The 23,865-nt window shown below is 42.9% G+C and overlaps 1 protein-coding gene across 2 annotated transcripts in view; it reads left to right on the top strand.

The window, feature by feature from the left end:
- Nucleotides 1–10,611, top strand: part of EFHB (EF-hand domain family member B) — a 44,520-nt gene extending 33,909 nt beyond the window's left edge. For both annotated transcript variants that reach the window (XM_072947296.1, XM_072947354.1), the window contains 4 exons: nt 3,289–3,496; nt 6,139–6,351; nt 7,735–7,916; nt 10,277–10,611. In XM_072947296.1, the coding sequence (XP_072803397.1) occupies nt 3,289–3,496; nt 6,139–6,351; nt 7,735–7,916; nt 10,277–10,450 (777 nt within the window). In that variant the 3' untranslated portion in view covers nt 10,451–10,611. The remainder of the gene's footprint in view (nt 1–3,288; nt 3,497–6,138; nt 6,352–7,734; nt 7,917–10,276) is intronic.
- The last annotated feature ends 13,254 nt before the right edge of the window (nt 10,612–23,865 follow it).

Genomic DNA, 23,865 nt, shown 5'->3' with positions numbered 1-23,865 from the left:
AGAGTCTCAACTTTTTAAAATAGGTATATATAATTCCAGCTCCTTTTATACTAATTATCCAGGAAGTAGCTGAGAGGCAATGGTTCCTTTTTGGGGACAGCTGAATTCAATGACAGAACTGGCTGACAATGACACGTGAGCCGGGGGCTTGGTGAGGAAGGCAGGCAGTTTTTGAGAAGGCTCTTCCAAAGCTCAGTAAAACCAGATGGCGCTGGACGGCTGGGAGCAGGAGAGCTTCACTGAATACTCTGACTAACAGCTCACTGTGGGGGAACCTCTGTGCTACCGGGCGCTGTCAGACTGAAAACGGTCCGGAAAGCAAAACACATGACTCGGATTCATTTCGCAGGCCATATACTCTTGTGACTGATTGGACTGGAAGAGCAGTTCCATCACCTGAAAGTGCGTCAACACTGGGATGCACCACCAGCAGTTCTGAGAGGGGACAGAGGTTCCACGGAGTCCGAGTGCCAGGAGCATGTGATGCCTCGTGTGTGAAGTGTCCTCCCTGACCATGAGGCAGATGAGTCAGCTTGTGGCAGGAGTCACAAGTTTGGCATGTGGTGGCAGCCCGTGCCTCAGAAAAGTGGACCACTTTACTCTGCGCCCGGTCAGACGGTGGGTGTATCGCCGTGTCTGGTGCCGCCGTGGATCCAGGCAGTGACGGTGGCCATCAGTGGTTCAGGCTCAGCCTGAAGCTTGACTCTTGTCATCCGCATCAGAGGCTGGGCCCTTATCCTGGGCATCTATGAATCACCTGGATGGTTCAATTAGCAGCCATGATTTGTTTCCCTAGCTTTCAGTCTCAAAAAGAAGTGTCTTGAATATTCCAGTTTCTAGTTTTCCAAGTGGCAACCAAATGGGCAGGCCATTGGCCACAGTCCAAAAGTCAGTAAAAATGTAACAGATTCATCCAGGGCCGTATTGGCCAAAGCTGTGAGAATAACCTTGAGTTCTGCCCACGGAGTAGAGTGACTATGCCCATGTTTGGTCCTTCACAGCCCTCGCTGAGGTTGGAAGCCACAGCAGATCAGTGAGCACCACTGGGTTTCAGGTCAGTGAACCGGGCCCAGAGGCTCTGCGTGGTGAAATCATTATTCGTAGAGACTTGTAGCTCAAAGAGGGGCCCCTAGGTTACTAGCATTCTCCACGTGTGGCTTCTCTTGGGCATAAGTGTCTGAACACTCCCAATACAGGTACAGAGAGCATTAGTACCAATTAGACATCCAGCAGTAGAAGCCACAGAAGTAATACATTGTTAGCATTCCTTCTCCACTTTGAACCGACCCTGCCCAGACCCCCGTAGCTGAATCCTGACATCTCTTCTCCCTACAGACAGAGCAGGATGATGACTTTGGTACCCATATCCAACAAAGCCGAAGCAGTTTGGGTCTCCACCCCCTGAAGCTCCACAGCATTCTTGGACAGATACTTGTGGCCTGTGATCCCCTTGGGGACAGGGAGACGGTGTCCCATATCAGTTATCATCCTCCTTAGAACAGCTGAGGGTGGGGCTGTGGGAGGGAAAAATCAAGGGTGCGGAGGCCGGGAGTGGTAAATGCTTCTTACTCATTAAAAAATAATTTTTAAAAATCCATCACATTTCCTCCCCCACCTTTTAGTTTCTGAAAAGTGATAAATGAGCCAGTTACCAGAGAAGAAGTAGTTCTTACTTCAGAAAAATAAACACAAAACATAAGCTGCTGGTTCCTAAGAAGAAAAATACATCTTAATAATTGTGTGGTGAGAGCTGCTGACGTACACACTGCAGATCAGATGTTTGGAGTTAAGATGTTAGTGACATGTAACTTTACTGTCATTAAAAGATTTCAAAATGTGCACACATATCGAAAAATGGGCAAAACAGTGATGGCTGGTATTTCCTTAAGTCCTTAAGAAACATTTACTTTGGGTTTTGAGCAGTATGGGGGTGGCACGCAGCTCACTGAAATAAGTCACTTATGCTTTCAATCCACACGAGGCCCATGGCAGCAGAGTCATCACTGCCACCGCGTATTTCAGTTTTGAGGACCCTCGATTCAGCAGCCACATCCCACATGGCTTCTGACTTAGGTGCAGGGAGGTTGCATTTTTGGTGGACTTGGGCTTGCGAGCAGAGATGTTCATCAATGAGTCAGTTTACCTGAATCCAGGGCACGTGCAGCTCCATGTCAAGATAACATATTTCAAATTCTCGTTCTGTTTCAACAGAAGGGTTAGGGACGTTCCCCAGGCCTATGGGTCTGACTGCAGGAACTTACCCAGAGCTCACCAGCTCAGTTTTTCACTCTCCAGGAGATGACCCTCAACAGCACTGTGAAGCCAGGTCTGGGCGCAGGAGCTGACTCCTAGTCGATGAGTCTTTAATGCCTTCCCTTGGGAGTTCATCTGTGTCGGGGAAGTCTCTCTGGGAGGCCAAAGCTCTCTTCTAGCAGCAGGGACCCACTCAGACCTTTCACTGTCATCACCGATGGATTTCAGGCTGGCCTGACAGACTGCAGCAGGGCCGAGTGGTGAGACGTCCAGCTCTAGCCATTCTTCCTTAACAAGCATCACGCCTTCCACCCCTTCAAAGCCCAAGTGAATCTGCCAGGTTCTTCCCAGAGTCTTCCTAAATTTCCCTCCTGTTGTCTGAAAGGGGTGGAAACTTCCCTTCCTTTCTTACTACCAGGATGAATCTTAGTGAACGAATCCTCTTGCCTACAGGAGTGTTCACAGCCAGAGGCAGCTGTCCTTGAATTCACCTCTCTGTCTTTGGCCTGCAACCACTTGCCCAGTTTCTCCTCTTCACCAGGCAATGGAGTGGGGGACATTTACTGCCCAGTTGGAACACCAGAAGTATTAGAAACTTTGGAGAGAGCTGTCAAAAGTACACAATGTTGGTCAAATGAAATGTCAAGCGTGAATTATGGTGATGCCCGTTCTACTGCAGTGTAAGCATGCATGATTTAAAGAAAAAAGCATTGAAGGGAGGGTATAGCTCACTGGTAGAGCCTGGGTTCAATCCCCAGTACTTCCATGAAAAACACTTTAAAATGAACAAAGATTATGAGCCACATCCCTCCAACCAGGGTTGAAATGGCTGTGCACATTTCAGATGGACACAATAAGGACCAATATTTGACTCAAGGCTCAGTATTTGATTTTATACCTTATGTGAAAAATAAGAAGGATACTTTGAATTTATGTGATAGAGCTCTTTCTTTTTTCCTAAGGAAATAACAGATGTTGCATGCTCTGCTCTTGAAGGCAGTGCTCACTTTTTTTTTTTTTCTTTGTGTCCAACAGAAAGGAGATGGGGCGATAGATAAAGCTGAACTTCGGGAAGCTTGTGACCAGGCCAGCTTGCACTTGGATGAGAAGCTCCTGGACCAGCTATTTGAGTACTGTGATGTGGATAATGATGGGCTGATTAATTACCTAGAATTTGCAAATTTTCTCACCTGGAAAGATAAAACCCCCCTTAAAGAGTATGAAGAGAGGGTCATTATTAAAGGTATTTAATTTTTTGAAGGTCTGCTAAATTCTTAAGTGGACTTTTATATTTTTTAGGAGTTCAACTCTTGTCAAATTTATTATTATATATTTTAAAATATGCACATATATATGCATTTATTTTATTTTATTACACATAGACTATCATGCATAAGGAAAGAATTTTGTAACATTTATTCTTTCCAAGGAGGGGAAACTGGGTTGCTGAGGGACAAGGTGGCAGCAAGAATCACTTTTTAATCTGTTTTTGTAGCAGCAAGATTCAGTTTTTAATCTGTGTTTTTGTATCTTTTGAGTGTGGAACTGTGTATTACTCATTCAAAAGAAAAAAATTAAATGCAAAACAATTTACCTGGAACCAAAAATATGAGAGTTCCTCAGAAAGCTGTTTGAAAGCCATTTTCTCAGAGAAATTAGCTCCCCTCCCCCAGGAAAAGTCAATTTGTAAAATAGAATTTGACGTAAGAAAACTCGATCTTTCAAATTTTTCTAAGAAAAGGAAAAACATCACCTTTACCTTTATTCAAGTATTTTCATGTTATACATTATCTTCCTGAATCACTAAAACTATACATAGATACACATATATACCTACATGTGTGGGCATGGAAATATTTTAAAATAGCTAAAGTCACAGTGAATGTACCCTTTTTATTTGGCTTTTAAAAATTTAGCTCTCAAATTTCTGTGGAACGAAGAAATACTTTCATGGCTTCTGTAAACTTCATTTTCATTTCCCTCATGCTGATGTATTATGAATTACTAAACTATTTCCTCACTCTTTAAAATTTAGGTTATTTCCAGGTATTTTAAAAGTCATACAGGTGACAATATAATCATTATCATCTCTCAGAAAGCTTTCTGTTTCTAATTATATCTCATCTCCTACGAATGTTATTATTGTCCCAGAAGTAACTCTCTCTCTCTCTGTTCTTTTTGCTTTTTTAAATGATTGTACCAATTGGCAATTTTAGCAGTCAAGGCTGTGAGAAGGTTCTTCTCCAATCTTGCCACCACTGTTATTTCAAACATTCTTGTAATTTAGCTGTTATATAATGATACCTCGTTTGCTTTAATTTTCAAATCTTGATTATTAGAGAGCATTAACTTTTAAAAGGTTGTTTACATTTTTATCTGCTCTTGGAATATCTCTCTTCTGAAAAAGTGAAGATCCTGCTGTGTTCACTTTTATTCCTGCAAAGCTAGTTATCACATTTTGGGCTCTCTGGATGATGCAGCCCTTACCAGGTTCTGGGACGGCCTTTTTTTTTCTGTCCACTAGGAAAGCAGGAGGAGTTTCTCATCCTAATGAAGCTTTTTATAGAAAACAGCTCGATCCTCATCCTCTCACAAAAAAGGAGAGGATGACAGAGGATTCTCCTTCTTGGCACAGCTCATGAGGTAGTGGGGAAAGCAGAAGCCTGCTTTCAAACCAGATGGTTCTTCAAACTGTTCCCAGTTTTGGGGGCCTGACTTCATCAGCCATTTTCCATGGAGTTCCTGAGGTTTTCATCATCTTCTAAGGTAGTGAGTGGCCAGTGGATCAGTCAGAAAGGGTGCAGGGGCGTTCGGCCAGGAATTTTCTTATATGGAATTCCATCTTACTGTTGTTGACATCTGGAGCAAAGGGGGTGAGTCCTTTAAGACAACGGCTTTCGAACAGTTTTCTGAGAAACTGTCTTTCATACTTTGCCCAGAGTTCTGCCCTTTTTGGGGGCGGGCGGGGTGCAGGGAGGGGATCAGAGGATCCGGAACGCCGGGCCTGAGCATTGTCACCACGACGACTGGCGGGAGCTGAGGGAGGCTTGCTGACATCAGACGGCATGTCTTTGCTGGTTGACCACCCTAGTCTGACACTGGGGCACCATTTGCCTTTGCGACCAGAGCTTGGCCTTCCTCGGCACCTTGAGTTCCTCTAGAGCTGGAAAGACCACAGCGCCCTCTAGTGCTAGCTGTGTGCCTACCAGCTCTGTGAAAAAGATGCCAGGAATTTATTCCCTCCTAAACTTGAGAACTGACTCAGCAAAACAAATCTGCAAAAGTGGACAGAATCTTACAATCGTAGTTCCACCTCAGGGTTTCCTTTTATACACTGATTTGAAGGGCGTCATTTACACGATGGATTCCTGCGCTCACAGCGAGTTCTCACCGCCTCTCCAAATGTTGCAATCCACGGGGCTCCCCGCACCAGGATTGGGTATGTGTGGAATTTACAACTCCAGAGATACCTTCTCTTATCCCTCCCCAGGGCACAGTCCTGGAACAACTCTGGTAATCCTGTAGTTCAAGTGAAACGTGAAAATAAGCTTTAATTTTAAAAAGGAGGAAATAAAAAAAAAATAGATTCTCTGTTTTCATTTGGTCTTTCAGATTCAGAAGCTTTATTCCAGACTGAAGTGAACCAAGTGGTGAACAGAAACATCAGACCTTGTTCAGATTTCCTGGTGTACGACATTGTCCGTTGTCCTGAACTTGGGTTTCCACAGTGGGTGCTGGTGTCAGCGGAGGGTTCATACCAGTCCAGCCTCCGTTTCCACCAGCAAGGAGAGACTAGTTGGGAAAACTCGTCTTGTTACAGGGCAGCGAGCATCAGGTAGTAACTTCTTCCTATATATATATTTTCCCCTTTCCCTCTGCTTAAAGGTAGAAAGTCAGATTGTGCAAACCCTGCTGAGGCTAATGCAGAAGAATCTGAACCAGCTCTCCTGATAAAACCTGAAGATATTGTCTTCAGAGAACCAGGGAGCTCAGAAAAGACTGTCCGGACACTTCTGAGGCCAAGCGATAAAGTTTCTAATCACTACAAGACAACCTCTTCGGAGATCAGCGCGGTGGTAGGAGCTGTTCCTTCTACTTGTGAGTATGTCCCATTATTTGCTGAGTTTTAAAAAGGATCAGCAAACACAGAACAGAGTGTCCCTCTGTCTGTCCTTGCATTGTCCCCAGCCTCTCTTAGACTCCAAGTTTCTCCAAGCCCACGGCCTTTCATTCAACTCTGTATTCTAAGCACCCAGGGGGGTCAGGTCTCAAGAAATGGGGGCTAAATTGAACAATTGTTAATGGTGACCCAAGTGAAATGATTCTCTCTGTGTTAATGAAACTGAAACCAGCATAGCTCAGAGCTCAGAACACTGAATTACACTGTCATAATTCAGACCTCATCAAGGGTTAGGAGACTTTTAAACCAAGTGATTCTTAGCTCCAAACAGATCTGCCTTCCAATACTTGAAGAGCTCTTGAGAGACGATCCCTTACACCCTCACTCCCTGTCTGTTCCCTGTCTGCTAGGGGTGTCATAACAAGTACCACACACTGGATGGCTAATCAACAGAAACTGATCATCTCAAGGTGGCTAGAAGTCCAAGCTCAAGGAGTGGCAGGGTGGCTTCCTAATGAGGGCTGTGAGGGGGCATCTGTCCCTGGCCCTCTCCTGGCTTCTGGGGGTTGCCTGGCAGGCTCTGGCACTACTCGACTTCTGTGCCCGGATCTCTGCCTTCACCTTCACATGGTGTTCTCCTGTGCGAGTGTCTGCGTCCCCATGTCCCTCTTTGATAAGGACTCCAGTCACACTGGATTAAAGGTCCACCCTACTCCAGTAAGGCCTCTTCTTAACTTAATTACATCTGCAATGACCCTGTCTGCAAATAAGATCACATTCTGAGCTACTAGGAGTTAGGACTTCAACCTATGAGTCTGGGAAGGATACAATTCAACTCATAACACCCCACATCTCAATATCAAGCATGACGAATATTGTTATTTAGAAAGACTCTTTTATGTTGGTCAAGATCATTTTCTTGGACTAAGGACATGATTAAGGATTTACAGATTTTTCTTAACTGGATTTTATAGACACGCTGTACATTCTGTGCAATGAGGTCTTGCTATTCTCTTTGGAATAGTGCTGTCCAATAGAAATATAATTGGTGTCACATGTAGTTTTAGAATTTTAGTAGCCACATTAAGAAAAAGAAATAGGTGAGATTAATTCTAATAGTATATATGTAATAAATATATATATATATCTCCAAAATGTTATCATTTCAACAAGTACTCCATATAAAATGATTAATTAAATATTTCACATTCTCTTTTGGGTACTGAATCTTTGAAATTGTGTATTTTATGCTCACAGCACACCTGAATTGGCACTAGCCCTAACTCATGTGCTCAATAGCCACCTGTGGCTGGTAACTGTTTTATCTAGAATGTCTGTTTTCCTCCCCGTCGGTGTCCCAGGTCATCCCATCTACGGCATCCCAACCATTCGGTCCGATATCCCTGCCCCCCGAATTCGCCGCATCAGTGACAGAACTAATTATGGCGAAGATGGAAATGCCTATTCATTACTACACCCTACTATCTTCAGCCAGAAGGGAGTGTTTGAAAGAGACTTCTTCAAGACCAGATCAAAGAAAGAGGTACAGCATTGTTATTTCAAAAGAGTTGAAAGAAAGGCCAACTTTACCCAAACAAAGTTGGAAATGTTTGTCAACAATGATTTAATTTTAAACTTCAAAAAACTTGAGCTTTGTATCACAGATGTCATTAGGATCCCCATAATGAAGATAATGTTCAATTTAGCTGTCATATTTGGTACAATTCTTTTTTTTTTAAACAAGGTTTGTTTATTTATTTTTAATGGAGGTACTGGGGATTGAACCAGGACCTCGTGCATCCTAAGCATGGGCTCTACCACTGAGCTGCACCCTCTTCCCTTGGTATAATTCTTGAAGCAGAATTTACTCTGGTAAGAAGCATCACACTCGTGTCATACACTCACTATGACCTATGTATAAGAGGAAAAGTGTTTTCCTAAGGCATTCAGCACTATGCTTGGTTGAGAACAAGCAAAGAGGACCAACCCCAACCTTGTGTAAGTATCCTTATGGTCGTGAGTCTCCAAAACCAGAGAGGAGGCATGAGAAGGGCCACTCTGTCATCCTCCTCGTGTGCTGCTAGCATACGTCTCAGACTCTCTGCAACAAGCACTGACTGAAAACCTTCCGTCCTGTTGCCACATCGCATGTTAGCCTGCACATCTTGTCTGTTCACTCAGAAACGTGGTCCTCATATCCCAGGTGATTGTCTAACTAGGTTGGTTATAAAGCAGGAGCGGCATGGTAGGTCAGGATGGCCACTGGGGTCCTGAGGGCTGCAGAGTAACAGCAGGGTATGGTCAGACCAGTCTGTCTAGATCTGCCATGTGGAGAGCAGGGTGTGATGGAGGGAGCAATGGCTTCTTTGAACTTTCAAATCCAAAGCTAGAAATTATATGAATAGATACATGATGTTTTCTGGGACTTCAGATGAAGGGTTGATGCCTTGAAAACTTGCAGACTTAGTCACAGATTCACCCCCTGAAAGATTATTCCCACTGAACTCGGGGAGAGAGGACTACGCCTGCTGGCTGCCCCCAAAGCAAGAACCCAGGACCAGAGCAGAGCAGAGCCCTTTGCAGACTGCATTTTCTCTTCCTTCAATCACTCTAAAGGGCCTATGAAGCAGGGCTTCACGGCTGCCAAAAGAAACAAAAATTTCCTGCTTGTTTCCTGATGCCTAAAATTCTTTTAACTAGGAAGGCATCCTTTTTCTCACAGTTCTATGGAGAAAGTGAGACCCCAGAGGCCTGGCTGGAGTATTAACATTATTTTGAGAAGAGATGGGTTTCTGAAAAAGTGTTAGCTAATCGATACCCAAGGCCGGAATGCTGAATTAGGGTAGAATGCCCCCCGAGGTGTGGGAGGGGAGGCAGGGGAGACGGTCTGGGATGCCTGAGACCGACTCGGACCACGTGGTGGGTTCACACTGCAGGGCCGTTCTTTACCTGCCACTGTGTGCAGGAAACTAGCGACTACGCCCAAGGACGGCACTTCAGCATCTCAGGTGTATCTGATTATACTGTTAATTTCCCACAAGGCATATCCTATCCCGGGCATCTTTTAACTGTTGCGATTCTGTTTTATAGATGTATTCTGCAACTATCTAACTTTCTGGCTTTCTTATCACTGTCTAACTTTTCTATTTCCTTCTTTTCTTTCTTCCTATGTGGTTCATAGTTAATGTTTTTCCTCTTTAAATTTTTTTTTCAAATCTTTTATTCCCTCTACTCATGCTCATATTTCTTCCCACTACTTGGTTTTATCTTTCCTTTCTTAAATTTTCCCTGGGACATAAAAATATGCCCCCCCTTGACCCTTTTAATAATTACCACTGTGGGGAGATTATTAATAAGCCAAGTTCAGTCTGCTCAGATTTCCGTCTGCTTCCTTGCTCACGCATGCACTCTCTCTCTGACATTTGCACACCCACAACTATAGTTAAAGTTTGCAACAGGCCAGCTACAGACATTTCACAAATGTTCTTATTTTGAAGAAGCAGAGACGACATGCAGGGGGTTTAGAGAATGCACTTGAGAGGTGACTGGGTTGGAACCCAAATCCAGCAAGTCCTCCATCTGTAACTCTTCTACTCTTTCTCCTTGAATTTGGCTGCTTCCCTTTAAAATAACCAGAAATACTTAGAGTTGAAAGTAATTTTATACATAGGCTAGTATAGATGAACACCGTCATATTCATTCATATTAACAAAATGATTCCTAAACTGAAAGTACTGGAATTTTGATATCTGCTTACCATATGTAGTAAGTGCACACACACACACACACACCTTTTTTGGGGGGGATAAATGTTCATATTCTTAGATATTATAAAGATAGTCAAAAATACAAACTTAAAAACCCATAAATATTAGTCTGACTTTCAAAGTTTTTTTTCTCTAGATTGCCGAGATACTTTGTAACATTGGGGTCAAGCTTTCTGATGACGAATTTGAAAATGTATGGAATCTTGCATCAAAAAAACATCACAGAGGAGAAGTTTGTGTTGAGAACATCAGAAATGCTCTGGATGAGCTACTGCATGCAGACCGGACCAAGTGCAAAACAGCCACGTGAACTTTTTGGAGTTCCTGCATTTACACAAAACAAATCCGTGTTCATCTAAAATGTTCAGTTCATTCTGGTTTTCGATATTATGTTATAATTCAGCAATCACCATGGGAGGGCTCATATGCCTGGATGGTTTGCTAATAAATTACAGATTTTGGATTTTAAAATTTATTTTATTGTTTCCTATAAAACACCAAAGAAGTTGACAACTTGGCGCTTGGAGTTAACCTTTAACCTCACCAAAGGCACAGTTCAGAATGCTACTAGAAGTTTGTCATGTTCCGTGTGCTTAAGAATTCCACGCATTTTATTTTAGTTCGCTGCCTGAAATTTGAAGTATGGCTTGTGATATCAGGTTCACAAAATTTTGCCTTCAGCACTTTGTCATGTTTCTCTTTAGGTGTCACTATGACACAGCGTACATTTGAAGGGCTTTTTAGTCTATCATCCTCTGAGGAAAACGGATTTAATCACAAGGAGCGGAGTTTAGAGAGCAGAAACTGGAGTTCCAACAACGACGTAACTGCTGGTAGCTTTTAACATCCTTCTATGGCCAGAAAAGCGTATTTCCTTGTAGTGTCTGAAGAGGACACAGCTGCCCACACCGTTAGATGGAGCTTTCGAGAGTTATTAGTAGCAAACTGTGCTGAATCATTCCTTCTCTCTAGCCCTGGCTCTTTGACAAACAAATGTGATGCCCGGGCCAGGATGAGATGGGGACAGTTGGGGGGGTGACCCCAACCCCATGTGTTCTGTGTAATGAAGAGGACCAGTGTGGGTTGAATCCATGACCAAAGCTTTCTCAGTAATATCACATGATTAACTGAATGATCAATAACATTTATCTTACCAGTATTTCTCTGTGATAGACCTTGACCTTTTGTTTGTTTGTTTGCCTATTACTATAAAAAATTACTCTTTAACTCAGATATTGGGTTATGCCGTAGTCTACTATTACTTAAAAGAAAAAAATTACTAAGGTTTAAAAAATTGCTTTACTCAAACCCTAGAAAAAATTTATAATCTATTTATCTTATAGGTAATTTATATTAAAAATTTTAACTTTTTATTATGCAATGATTCCAGACTTACAGAAGATTTGCACAATTAGCACAAAGAATTATGCAGGGGTAGGTTGGAGGCTACTCTTGCTGTCCACTCAGGTCAACTGTGGGCCTTTCTTCCCAGCACTGCATCCGTGACCCCACACTGGTGGTTTGAAACCATCAATCAATAGATGGATGCTTTGAAACCAGTTATAGTGGGAGTATGTACACTAAGGAAACCAACAAATGCTACAGATTAAGGATCCCCCCTCCCCAAAGAGCCAGTTGTTAAACATTTACAAGCACATCTACATCTATACCTCTATTTATCTATCCATCTATCTATCCATCCATCCATCCATCCATCCCATCCATCCCTCCATCCATCCACATCATCTATCTATTCATCCATCTGTTGACAAGGACAGGCTCCTTGACCAAACTTTGGTTAGGCTCTTCAGAACCCTCTTCTCAGTCGGCCCCTGACCTTGGGCTTCTGTCTGTCCTTCCTGGGCTTGCACTGCCCAGTTAGAGCAAGAATCTCGCTGTGTCATTCTGCAGAGACTCCTCCCACTGATGACACCTCATTACCCTCCATAGCCAATCAAATTCCTCATCCCTCATCTTGGATGTATTAAATGTTGACCAGCTTTTAGCAAGAACTACTGTTACATAAGCTTAGGAGCATTCCTCCTACCTTGATGTCTCTGCTTAATAATTTTCCATCCAGCGACCTCCCTTGGCTACCAATCCCCTTTTCCCTTGTTGTACTAAAAAATGAGCCCAGTTCTATACTGAGGTCTTGTTCCCCCTATTGCATCTGTCTTTTGTTGTTTTAACAAATGTCCAGCTCTGTCTTCTTTAACTCCATCCATCCGTCCATCCATCTATCTGTAACAATGAATAAAGGAAAACCTCCTTCAAAATGGACTCAGGAAGCTCTGAAGGGGGAACGCTCATGAACATCCTCCTTCAAAATGGACTCAGGAAGCTCTGAAGGGGGAATGCTCATGAACATCCCGCTCTTTGCAGCTTGCCTCGCGTGCCCCAGCAGGAAGAAGGGAGGTTTTCTCCTTGCCCAGCAACAACCCAGCCAATGAGAAGTTGCCACAACCACGAATTCTCACTCTCCTCCAATGACATTTTGCTCAAAACAGTCCCTCCCAACTTTCTCCTTTTCCTCTATAGATGAACGTTCTTCTCTTGTATTCTCTAGACTTGCCTAAGGTTTGCGATAGTTTGCATGTCCAGAATTGCAATTCCTCTCCTATTGCCAAATAAACATGATTTTGCTGGATAAATTGCTTACCTTTTTGGGGGGGAGGGGAAAGTAATTTTATATACACACATACACACACATATACATATTTAATGGGGTACTGGGGATTGAACCCAGGACCCTGTGCATGCTAAGCAGACGCTCTACCACTGAGCTATACTCTTCCCCTCTGCATTTTTTTGTTTTAAATGTTAACATATCTATCCATTCATTTATCCTTCCATCCACCTACTCACCCACTCACATATGTGTACATGACTTTATTTCTAAATACTATGGTTTATGTTTCCTGAAAACATGGACATTCTGTTACCCAATCACAGTGCAATTTTCAATACCAAGAAACTGTCATTACTGTAGCATTATTATCCGATCTACAGACTTTATGCAAATCTCTCCAATAATCCTTTATATTGAAAAATACTCTTCTTGACCTAGGTAGGATCCAACTTACAAACACAGGCTGCATTTAGTTGTCATGTCTCTTTAGTTTCCATTAATCTGAAACAACTTTTCTGCCTTTAAGCTTCATGACTGCGGATGCCGTCCAAGCCTTGGGGGCCTGAGCTGTGTGTGGGCGCTGCTACACCATAGCCTTTGTGAGGGGGCCTGTTCAGTGCTGTTCCCACGAGCTGCTTCCATTGCTTTGTGCATTGGAATTGCTTACGGTTCAGAAACCTACCTCCTGTGAAGGCTTTTTCCTTCAATGAATTAAACAGTCTAGAGTCACGGGGTATACAGTGGGGGTGACCCTTGAACCACACGAGTCCAGGTGAGGCTGATGGAGGGTGGCTTTGGGACCAGGGACCTGGTGACGCCTATCTGTGTGAGCCCTGTTTAAAATCTCTTCCCAAGCTCTGTGGCAAAAAGGCATCTGAATGACTTACCATTTAAAAGTTTCATCTCCTAATGCCTAAAAATGTACATGGAAAGACCCTTTTCCAGGACTGAATCCTTGCCTTAGTGGCTGCTTACTGGGTCTTGGCAATCTGCCATAAGCTGAGGTCACTGCCACTAACAAGCAGACTCATGTTCTAACTGAAAGGCAGTCAAGGAGCAGCAGGTTGCACCCTGAAGCCACCTCTGCTGGTTACAGAAGCCTGGCTGAGACACCTCCCCAGCTTGTGGTGTCACCAAGGCCTCCTTGTGGCTTTATAATAAAGTCCCCCCCCCCCCACATATGAGCAATTGGAAACTGTCTAGTGTATCTGCAGTTAAGGCCAGCATCTCTGCTGTTTGCTTGATGCCATTTGCGTACATGGTCCTGTGACTGAAGAAGCAGCCTTTAGCCTGTGAATCACGCAGGGCTCAGCAGGGAGCGAGCGGCCCTCCTGTGAACCCAGCTGTGTGGCCCCACACAGACCCCTGGAGTCAAACAGCTGCTTTTTGCTACAATGACACCCTTTTCCTAAGCTGTATTGCATCAGATGTGGGGTGCTGGCTTCTTGATTCCCACCTGCAGGAACCACAGTCCCTAGGATGACACAGTCTGCAGGACCTTGTGCTTTACTAAGTCTGACTGCGGAGAGTTACAAGGCTTAGCAATTTTGGTTCATCAATCAGATCCCTTCTGAGGAGCAAATTGGGAGCATTAGACATGAAAAATAAATCTGTCATTCACTGCATCTGTGACTTTGGGAAAGACACCTAACCTTACGAAGCTGTGCTGTGTTCTTACTGACAAAGAAGCAACAAGGGCCTCCTCCTCAGCTTGTAAGGTGGTTTCGATGGTTATGGAGATAGTAGGCAGGTGAGTACCTTGCACCGTTTTAGCTCAGAAAATATCAGAAGGCCTAGAATAGGTCATAGCTCATCCCACCCACTTGTAAGTACCCCCTTGTTCTTCATCAATTAGTATAATCATCACGTTGACCTCTTGACTTTGCCCTCGGCTCCATGATTCTTACTTTTCTTAACTAGGTGTCCATTGTTGACTTTGGCAGATTTGACAATCCCCACTGGCTTATAGCTCAGGTCATTCAGAATACCCATCATGGCCTGCCTAGCACTTTTCTCTCTTTGAGCAGAGCTCCTCATTCTACTTTTTTTTCAAATGGAGGTACTGGGGATTAAACCCAGCACCTCATGCATGCTAAGTATGCGCTCTACCACTGAGCTGTACTCTCCCCCTCTATTTTTTTTAAAACATACACACACAATCTGCTGGGATTCTTATTGTGATTGTAGTGACTCTAAAGAACAATTGGGGAACTGACATTCTGATAATGTTTTGACTTCCACACAATAAATATGGTACATCCATGCATTTATTTAGCCTTTCCTCATCTCAGTAAATGCTGTTTAGTTTCCTTGTTGAGATATTGTACATCTTCTATTAGATTTATTTCTATATTATTTTTTGTTTTCTAGGTTGTGATCAATTGTATCACTTCTTAAATATGTTTATTGAGATAGGATTTACGTCTGTTAAAATCCACTCTTTTGAAGTGTGTGTGTCTATGAGTGTCAACAAATGCATTCAGCCTGTGCAAACACCAGCATAAACAAAGTATAGAACTGGTCTACCACATCTCAAAATTCTCTCATTCCCCCTTCACATTCCAGCCCCTACAACAGCTGATCTGTTCTCTGTCCCCATAGTTTTGCCTTTTTCAAAATGTCATATACATGGAATCACGGAATATGTAGCTAGCCTTTTGAGACTGGCTTCCTTCACTTCGTACAATGCTTTTGAGATCCAGCCATGTTATTGCAGTAGGTCAGTGGTACCCCCTTTTTATCGCTGAGCAGTCTTCCACTTGGTGGCTGGACTACAACCTGTTGATCCATTCACTGGGTAAGTTGTTCTCAGTTTTTGGCAATTCTGAATAAAGCTGCTACGAATACTTAGGTATAGATTTTGTGTAAAGGTAAGTTTTCATTTCTCTTGAGAAGTACCTATGGGTAAGACTGCTGGGCTACATGGTGAGTCCATGTTTAATTTTCTGAGAAACTGCAAATCTGTTTTCCAAAACGGCTGAATCATTTTGTGTTATCTCCAGCAATTTCCAAGCATTCTCGTGCACCCTGGTATTGTCGGTTTTCCTTTTTTAATTTCAGTCATCCTAACAGGTGCTCAGGAATGGCACACTGTGGTTTGAATGTGCATTTCTGTGGTGACTAGTGATGTTGAGCACCCTTCATGGGCTCACTGGCCATGCCTGTACCGTCTTTGGCGAAGTGTCTGTTCTAATATGTTGCCCCCCTTTTTTAAATTGACATTTGTTTTATTATTTTTGAGTTTCGAGAGTTCTTTATGTATTCTGGATACAAGTCTTTTATCAGCTTTGTGTTTTGTAGATGTTTTTAAATTTAAGAAAGAAGTTCTGAATTTTGATGAAGTCCAATTTGTCAATAATATTTAAAATTCTTGAATTTGGAAATTATAAATGTAAGGCAAGATTGATTACTCGGTTTTGTGTTTATCTTTAGTTTCTCCATATGCAACCCCTGAACTTCAGATCCGGAATAGTGGAGGTCTGGATTTAGCTTGGGTTGGAATTTCACCTGGTGAGTAAGATAGTAGGGGGAAGGGATAAAAGAGCTGAGTGCGTGCAAGAAAGTGATTCTGGTGACATACTGTGGAAACTAAGGTGGGTAAAGAGAGAGTTCAGAAATGAAATGGTAGTGAAAAATGGCAGAGTGGATGGACTGAACCATTCCAGTGGGTCAAAGAATTGTGAAGACGTAACACAAAGAAATAAGCTAGGAAAATATGAGTTGGTGATCGGAGAGTGGAATGCTTGCCCGTGAGTCTGGATGTGGTAGAGTTGTTGGTGATAATGGTTAGGACGTGACAATGGGCCCGAGTGACTGAAGTAGGTGGAGAACAAGATCGCGGAAGGAGAGGAGTTCAAAAAGTGAGAAGTTGGGGGTTAAGCAGAAGGATCACCTATAGGGATGCTGACATTACCAAAAAAAGGTGACAGGGAAAGGCGCAGAGAGTGACCTTGGCTACACGTCCCTTTGAAATCATGATGAGAGTTGCAAACTGTCATTTTAGAAAAGTGCACATACACAGGTACTTTTGGTCATGTAATATTCAACCTCCTTCCCCCTCTTCACCAATGGCTCTCTAGACCAGGTTGAACATTAAAGTAGCTCCGCTCCTAAATTTTAAATTTATCCTTAGGTAGGGTTATTATCCGTCCTTATGCTTCCATCCATCCATCCACGTGACTAACCATCATTTACCTGAACTTGAGTGTTCTTTTTGGAAGAATCTTATTATTCTCTGAATAGAACGGCGGAGAAGCGTGCTTCCCCATTTGCACCGGTAGGGGGCACCCTAGCATTTCTAAAGTTAGCGACGCGGCTCAACCTGCAGCGCAGAATAGGGCAGCGGCTCAGTAACGCTTTCCGGAAAAAAGGAGAATGTGGAGCTGGAGGGAGGAGACTGTTTACCACTACACTTACCGAAATCCCTGGTGACCCAGGTTTTTTATTATTTAGTGGCAGTAATTAGACTGGAAAGGAACATTTCAAATAGTAAGCTAGAGTTGGTTTGGGTTATAAAGTGTCGTCTCTTAGTGAAACGGGTAAAGCAGTGTGAAATATTCAGGTGAGATATAAATAAATATACCAATATAACACTGTGTTCTCACCTAAGTCATGTTTTGATAGAGTTCAGGATGGTCTGATGAATAGTAAAATATGTTAAACTCATAAAAGCTTTAAAAAGCCTCTGTTTCCTAGCGCAGATGAATAACCTCAATACATTTTCTTCACAACATTGCTAACAAATGGAGAAACTTGTTGGAAATATTATGTGGACCAATAAAAGGTAATTTTATTTTATGTAATAACCACTTACGAAAACTCACTGTGGTTTGATGTGAAGAGCTGGGCTAGTTAAGAGGTTAACACCCCAATCATAAACCAACAATGAGGATAGACTTGAAGGGCATTTCTTCTATTATGAAACATTTACAATAATAACCTTGTAAAAAATAATGGGATCTATTTAAAGCTCATTTATTTCCTGGCTAAGTGGCAATTTCCCATCACTCAAAATGCTAATACTTCCTCCTGAAACCCGAGGGATAATCCAATTCATGTCTGTTCATTAAAAAAAAAAATCTGGTTAAAATAAGCAGGTGATTCTGTTTTAATAATATCCATCCTGCCAGCAATAAGACAGTCTCAGGTGCAAATAAATATATCAACAAACAGATTTTCTTTAAAGCACACGGGGTCTCATATCATCTCCAAATTAGCCGATTAGCATGATGCTATTGGAAGAGCTAATTAAAAAGTGCATTTAGACTCAGAAATGTTTCCTGAGAGTAATCGGGAGCTTATAGTCCTTGTTCCACCTGTAATTACTCTGCCTGATTTTCCACTCGGTAGACAGGTGAACACACCTTCATCCCGGCAGAGGGAAAGCCTTTTTCTTTTCCAGAGTGAGCTTACCTATATCAGTACCTCAAACCGATTGGTAAACACTTATCCTTTTAAAAAGGAACCCCCCTCCCCCGCCAGCTCTCAAAGTTGTTTGAGGGGTAATAACTAGTACAGAATTTATATAAGACTGAAAGTGTTGTCTTTATCCAGAGATCCAGCCTGTAATTTGTCCTGTTAGAAATATTTTCACAATTAGAATCCTTGGTAAGTTCATCAACTTTTGTAGTAAATAATGTCTATCAGAAAAACAGAATTCTTGAGATTTATAGGTTTTTTTTTTTTTTTGCTGGGGAGAGGTGGGGCTGGGGGAGGACAGAGGATGAATAGCCAATCTCATCTGACAGCCACTAAGCTGGCACCTTCTAAATGTTATTATGCATATTAATCCCCCATAGAATTTGTTACAATGCAGATTTTTACTTGGTAGGTTGGGGTAGGGCCCAAGGTCCTGAATTTCTGACTTTTCCAGGTGATACAGCGTTGCTGGTTAGGGGTCACACTTGGAGTGACAAAGCTTGAAAAGCTTTCTGGCAGTTCTGTGACTTTGCTTTATGTAGACCAGCTCTCTGTGATGCGCCCTCCTGGTTGGAATTTACACTCCTGCTCTCTGCCCATGAGTGTTCGTGTTCCCTTTTTGGTAGCACTCACTTTCTTTTAAAAATAAAATTTTAACTTTAGAACTCTTCTAGGTTGACAGAAAAATTGTGAAGACAGTCCCCCCCCCCCATGCTCAGTTTCCCTTCTTACTGACTTAATAATTAACTAAGGTTGGTTACAATGAATGAACCAATACCGATGCATTATTATTAATGGAAGTCCGTCCTTTATTCAGATCTCTTTAGTTTTTACCTGATGTCTATTTTCTGCTCCAGGATCCCGTCCAAGACAACAAAGGACATTTAGCTGCCGTGTCTCCTTGGGCTCCTCTTGGCTGTGAAAGCTTCTCAACCATGACTTGTTTCTGACGACCTTGACAGTCTGAGGAGTGCTGTTAGGGTTATTTTGCAAAATGTCCTTTAATTGAGATTTGTCTGATTTTTTTCCACGATTAGCCTGCAGTTATGTGCTTTGGGGAGGGAGATCACAGAGGTAAAGAGTCATCCTCATCACGACACATCTAAGGAACATACTTTCCACATTATTTATCACTGTTGGTGTTAACCCCGATCACCTGGCTCAGGCAGTGTTTTCAACTGTCTCCACTGTCCAGCTACTCTTTTCCCCTCTTCCATACTGCTCTCTACGGCAGGGAGTCACCACGTGCAGCCCACGCCTGAGAAGTGGCAAGTTATGTTGCACCTCTTTAAGGGTCAACATAAATTAAGTGCAGTTCTTCTGTATGGGAGATTTGTCTATTCCCCGCCCCCTTTTTATGTTTATTTAATAATTTATTTATATCATAAGTATTTATTTTATACTTTGGCTTATAACCCCATACTACTTTATTTGTCACTCATTTTTTTCTAGTCAGTCTTTCTTTCATTTTTAGCACTTTAAAAATTTTGTGTCACTATAAGATGCTCCAGGCTCATCTTGTATATTTTCTGCCCCGGTCGTGGAATTAGCCATTTCTCCAAGGAGCCCTAACCAGCCCTTGTAGCAGAGAATGCTACTGGAAACCAAGTTCTGGGTACTAAGTGTGCTGGCTGCTCCTGGGGTACCTCTGCTTCTATGCCCTCGTAGCTCATAGAACAAGCAAATATACATGTGTATATTAACCTGTGTACATACACATATCTGCAGATATTTCTCTGTGTAAATATCTGTATCCACATTGAGCTAAACATGAGTTATATAGATGTCTGACTGATCTATTACTGCAGAGATTGTTCTAGACCTCTTTCCTTGCTTGTCTATAACCACCCACTCCAACAGTGAAAATCCTGGCTCCACCCTTCTGCCATCCACTGAGGCCCTGCCCCCTGTGGTGACTGTGGGCCTGCTGTGGGTGGGGCCAGGTTTCTGCATGGCTGGCTGTGTGGCCCAGGGGGTGTGAGGCCAATGCTGGTGAGCGAGGATGCCCCGGCACTAATAGCCGAGATGGAGGATTCCAAAATGTGCTGATGTCACCACGGGAGAATAAGCCCCTCAGTATGGCTGGACCAGTGTCTTCATCCACAAGGAGGTCCCAGTTGCCTCCCGCCTCTCTGGCAGGATCTCCAAGATCAGCAAGTGGGTCTGACCCAGGCTCCTTTCCGATGATGGCCTCTGGATTGGGACTTAGCGCATGAGACGTGTTGCACGTGCCCTTTGAGAGCAGTCTCTGTTTCCTACAGCCCTCCAGTTCCCAAACATAAATCCTACTAGTTTTCAAAGCCAGATGTTCTGGAAGCTTATCTTCCTGCTGCCGGACCTCTGGCCAGGGAGCCCAATGTGAGGCTCTGGCCCCTTGGTTCTTGGGGAGGATCTCTACAATTGTAATAGTCTTCCTGTTTTGGGGTCGCCCCTTTGGGGGAGGTAGGTTCTGACTATACCGTGTCTCTGCCCCTCCTAGCCATCTCTTTGTGGTTCCTTCTTTACATCTTTAGTTTCGGAGAATCTTTTCTGCTAGTCTTCAGGTCGTTCTCATAGATAGTTCTTCTGAGAGCTGTAATTTCGGGGTGTCTGCGGGAGGTGAGTTCAGGGTCTTCCTACTCCGCCATCTTGGTTGTATCCTCAATGGCATTTTCGTTTTCATTACCTGCTGTTGTAGTTGGATATGGAACTTTGATTGATTGATAATTATTGTCGCTTAGCATGCTGGCAATATTCACTGTATTTTAGTTTACATTGTTACTTTTGAAATAACTGCTTTCGGACTGTTGCTGCTTGTTTGTAGGTCATATGTCAGTTCTTGCTGCTTGCTTTCAAGACTTTCTCCTATTTTTTGTGTGACTCTATTTTGCTTATTTTGCTCAAAACTCATACTCCTTATATCTGGATTCACTTTTGACAAGAGAACTAAAAAGAAAATCTAAGAGTTTCAAATGTTTTATTTTCTCAAGTTAAAAGATTGAGAGAAACCTGATTTAAATTTGGTGGAAGTTTTTGCCAAAAATTTCAGAGACAAAGAACGGAGGTGAAATTCAGTTTGGGGACAGGTGGACTAGACTACGACTGTATTTCCTCCTGCTACTAACACATGGGCCTGACGGAGGGGACACGGGAACAGCAACAAAACTCAATCATAGCTCCGGAACAAGAGATGGAGACCCGCAGTTGCTTAACCTAAAACAAAGGTCATCTGAAACCAGAGAAACCTGTCTGCAGCACAATGTGATGATGACCTGGGCCCACGCAGTGGGCACATTAGAACGGAGGCTCCTACATCCAGCCAGGGCCCTGTGAGGGCTGCTGTGGTGACTGTATTTTCCGGAGATGGTCATAAGAATACTTCTCGGTCCACGTGGTTTTGTAGAAACTCATGTCTCCTTCATCAAAGGTGGAGTCTGACTCCCCTTCTCTTGAATCCTGTATGTCTCACTTGTAACCAATGGAGCTGGTCAGCGGAAGTGATGCTGCATGATGTCCAGGTCTAGGGCAGAAGAGGTGATGCATCTTCCACCTGCTTGTTGGGAAACTCGTGCTAGGAGCCAGTGCTGTCATGTAAGCAGTCCAGCCGCCCCAAGGCCACCATGCTATGAAGAGGCCCCACTTGTCCCACGTGGAGAGAGCACATGGAGAAGCCCTGAAACTATACTGAGAGAGATGCCTCGTTGGCTCCCATCTGCTCCTGCTGGCCTTCCCCCACCTACCTGCCCCACTTCCAGCTCCAGTCACCATATGAGTGCAGCCACTGAAGAGATCTTGAGCCAGAACTGCACAGTGGAGCCAGTCTTGAATTTCTGACCCACAGAAACCATGAGATAATAAAATGATTTTTTAAATGTTATTTCAAGCCACTTAAATTTTTAGTGATTTGTTATGCAGTGATAATGACTTGAACAGCTGTTGTCTTAGTGAAAAGGGGACCAAAGGGATCCTTTCCACAGACAGACTGATGTGGCAGGAAACCTCCCCTCTGTCTGGGGACTGTGGGCAAATAAGTCTCTTTTGGGAAATTGAAGTCATAAGAGAGCTGACACCTTTTGAGTTTGTAAGGTATGAAGACAATTTAAATATGGATGGTTGATACTTTTTTTCATCACATGGTAATTGCCTTTTAGAAAATAAAGCTGGCATGGAATCAAGCAGAGATGAGAGAGGGAGAATAGAGTCCGGAGTACAATATTTAAGCACCTAGATCCACCTATGCCTGAATTTACAATTACATGAGTCAGCTTATTTTGTTGCTTTAGTTTGTCTGAGGTGGGTTTTTGTTAAGTCTAACTGAAAGCATCCTAACCATTACAACTCTACTTTTCTAGACCAGTTCATATTCAAAGAGATCAGAAGGGGAAACAAGTTAGCCAATGAGGCAGACTCTGCACAGTGGCTTAAGTGAGCCATAGCTCCTGGAGTTACCTTCTGTATTTCCCCTCCCACAGTGAGTCTGGGTGTGACCATATGACTACCTGTAAGAGTCTGTGTTTCGGGGCTGGTCCTCTTGGAATTCTCTCTTCCAGCACCCAGCTGCCATGCTGAATGAATGTCCAGGATGCTCTGCTGCAGTCAGAGTCCATTTGGAGAGCGCCTAGAGGATGAGATCCACGGCTGAGAGATAAACCACATGGAGGAACACAGAGGCAGCCCAACCCAGCTCCTAGCTGAACACAGCCACATGAGTGGTCCAGCCAACAACACGTGGAGGAGAAAAACGGCTCAGCTGAGCTCCCTCAACCCACAGAATCACGAGAAATAATAAGCTGTTATTGTTTTAACCAACTAAGTTTTGGAGTAACTTGTTAGGCAGCAAAAGATAACTGAAACAGCCAAGATCACAATACCCAGTCAGAGTAGATCTTAAACAGCTGCCCAAGACAGTCAGTGATATCCATCCACCCACCCATCCATCTGTCCATTCGAAACAGCATTTAATAAATGTCTATGTACTGGTCAATAAAAAACTATAAAGGAAAAAAGGTATAAATCCAAGTAAATGTGCATAATCACTGTGTAAATAAGGCACTTGACTTTAGCAGTCGATGCTTATCTCTTTCAGAAGATATAAAATGTGAAGGAAATGACTTCTGACTAATCAATACTGACAGCTAAGTTTTCCAGCATATCACATGAGACAGGGGCTAAGTTTTAAGGCCACATCCTCCCAAGGTGTATCACAATTACCTACATTTATGAACAGATGAGTTATTTCACGGTTTAAAGGGAATATATTTTCATTGCAATGAGAAACCAGTCATCATTTTCTGCTTTGAAATTCTTTCCTTCACTAGAAGCATCTGACTACCTGAATTCAAATCTTATGTTCATCACTTTGTAGATTTATGACCTTGGGGGCAAGTATTAACCATTCCAAGCTATGATCTCCCCATTTGTTAAAAGGCATAATACCATATACCTTATATGGAAAGCCTCAAGCAACTAACTATTATTATTATCCTAGATCATTTCTGGATCATCAACTCGGTCTTACAAAACCCATTTGTTTTTCTTTATTTGAAAAGAAATGGGGGGAGAATAGAGCTTAGTGGTAGAGTGCATGCTTAGCATGCATGAAGTCCTGGGTTCAATTCTCAGTTTCTCCATTAAACAAACAAATAAACAAACAAACAAACAAACCTAATTACCTTCCCCCGCCAAAAACAGGGAAAAAG

This window comes from Vicugna pacos, chromosome 1 (genome assembly GCF_048564905.1).
Source record: "Vicugna pacos chromosome 1, VicPac4, whole genome shotgun sequence".
Classification (NCBI taxonomy): Eukaryota; Metazoa; Chordata; class Mammalia; order Artiodactyla; family Camelidae; genus Vicugna; species Vicugna pacos.
The sequence above is the reverse complement of the archived record's forward strand: the minus strand, read 5'-3'. Positions and strand labels throughout refer to the sequence as shown.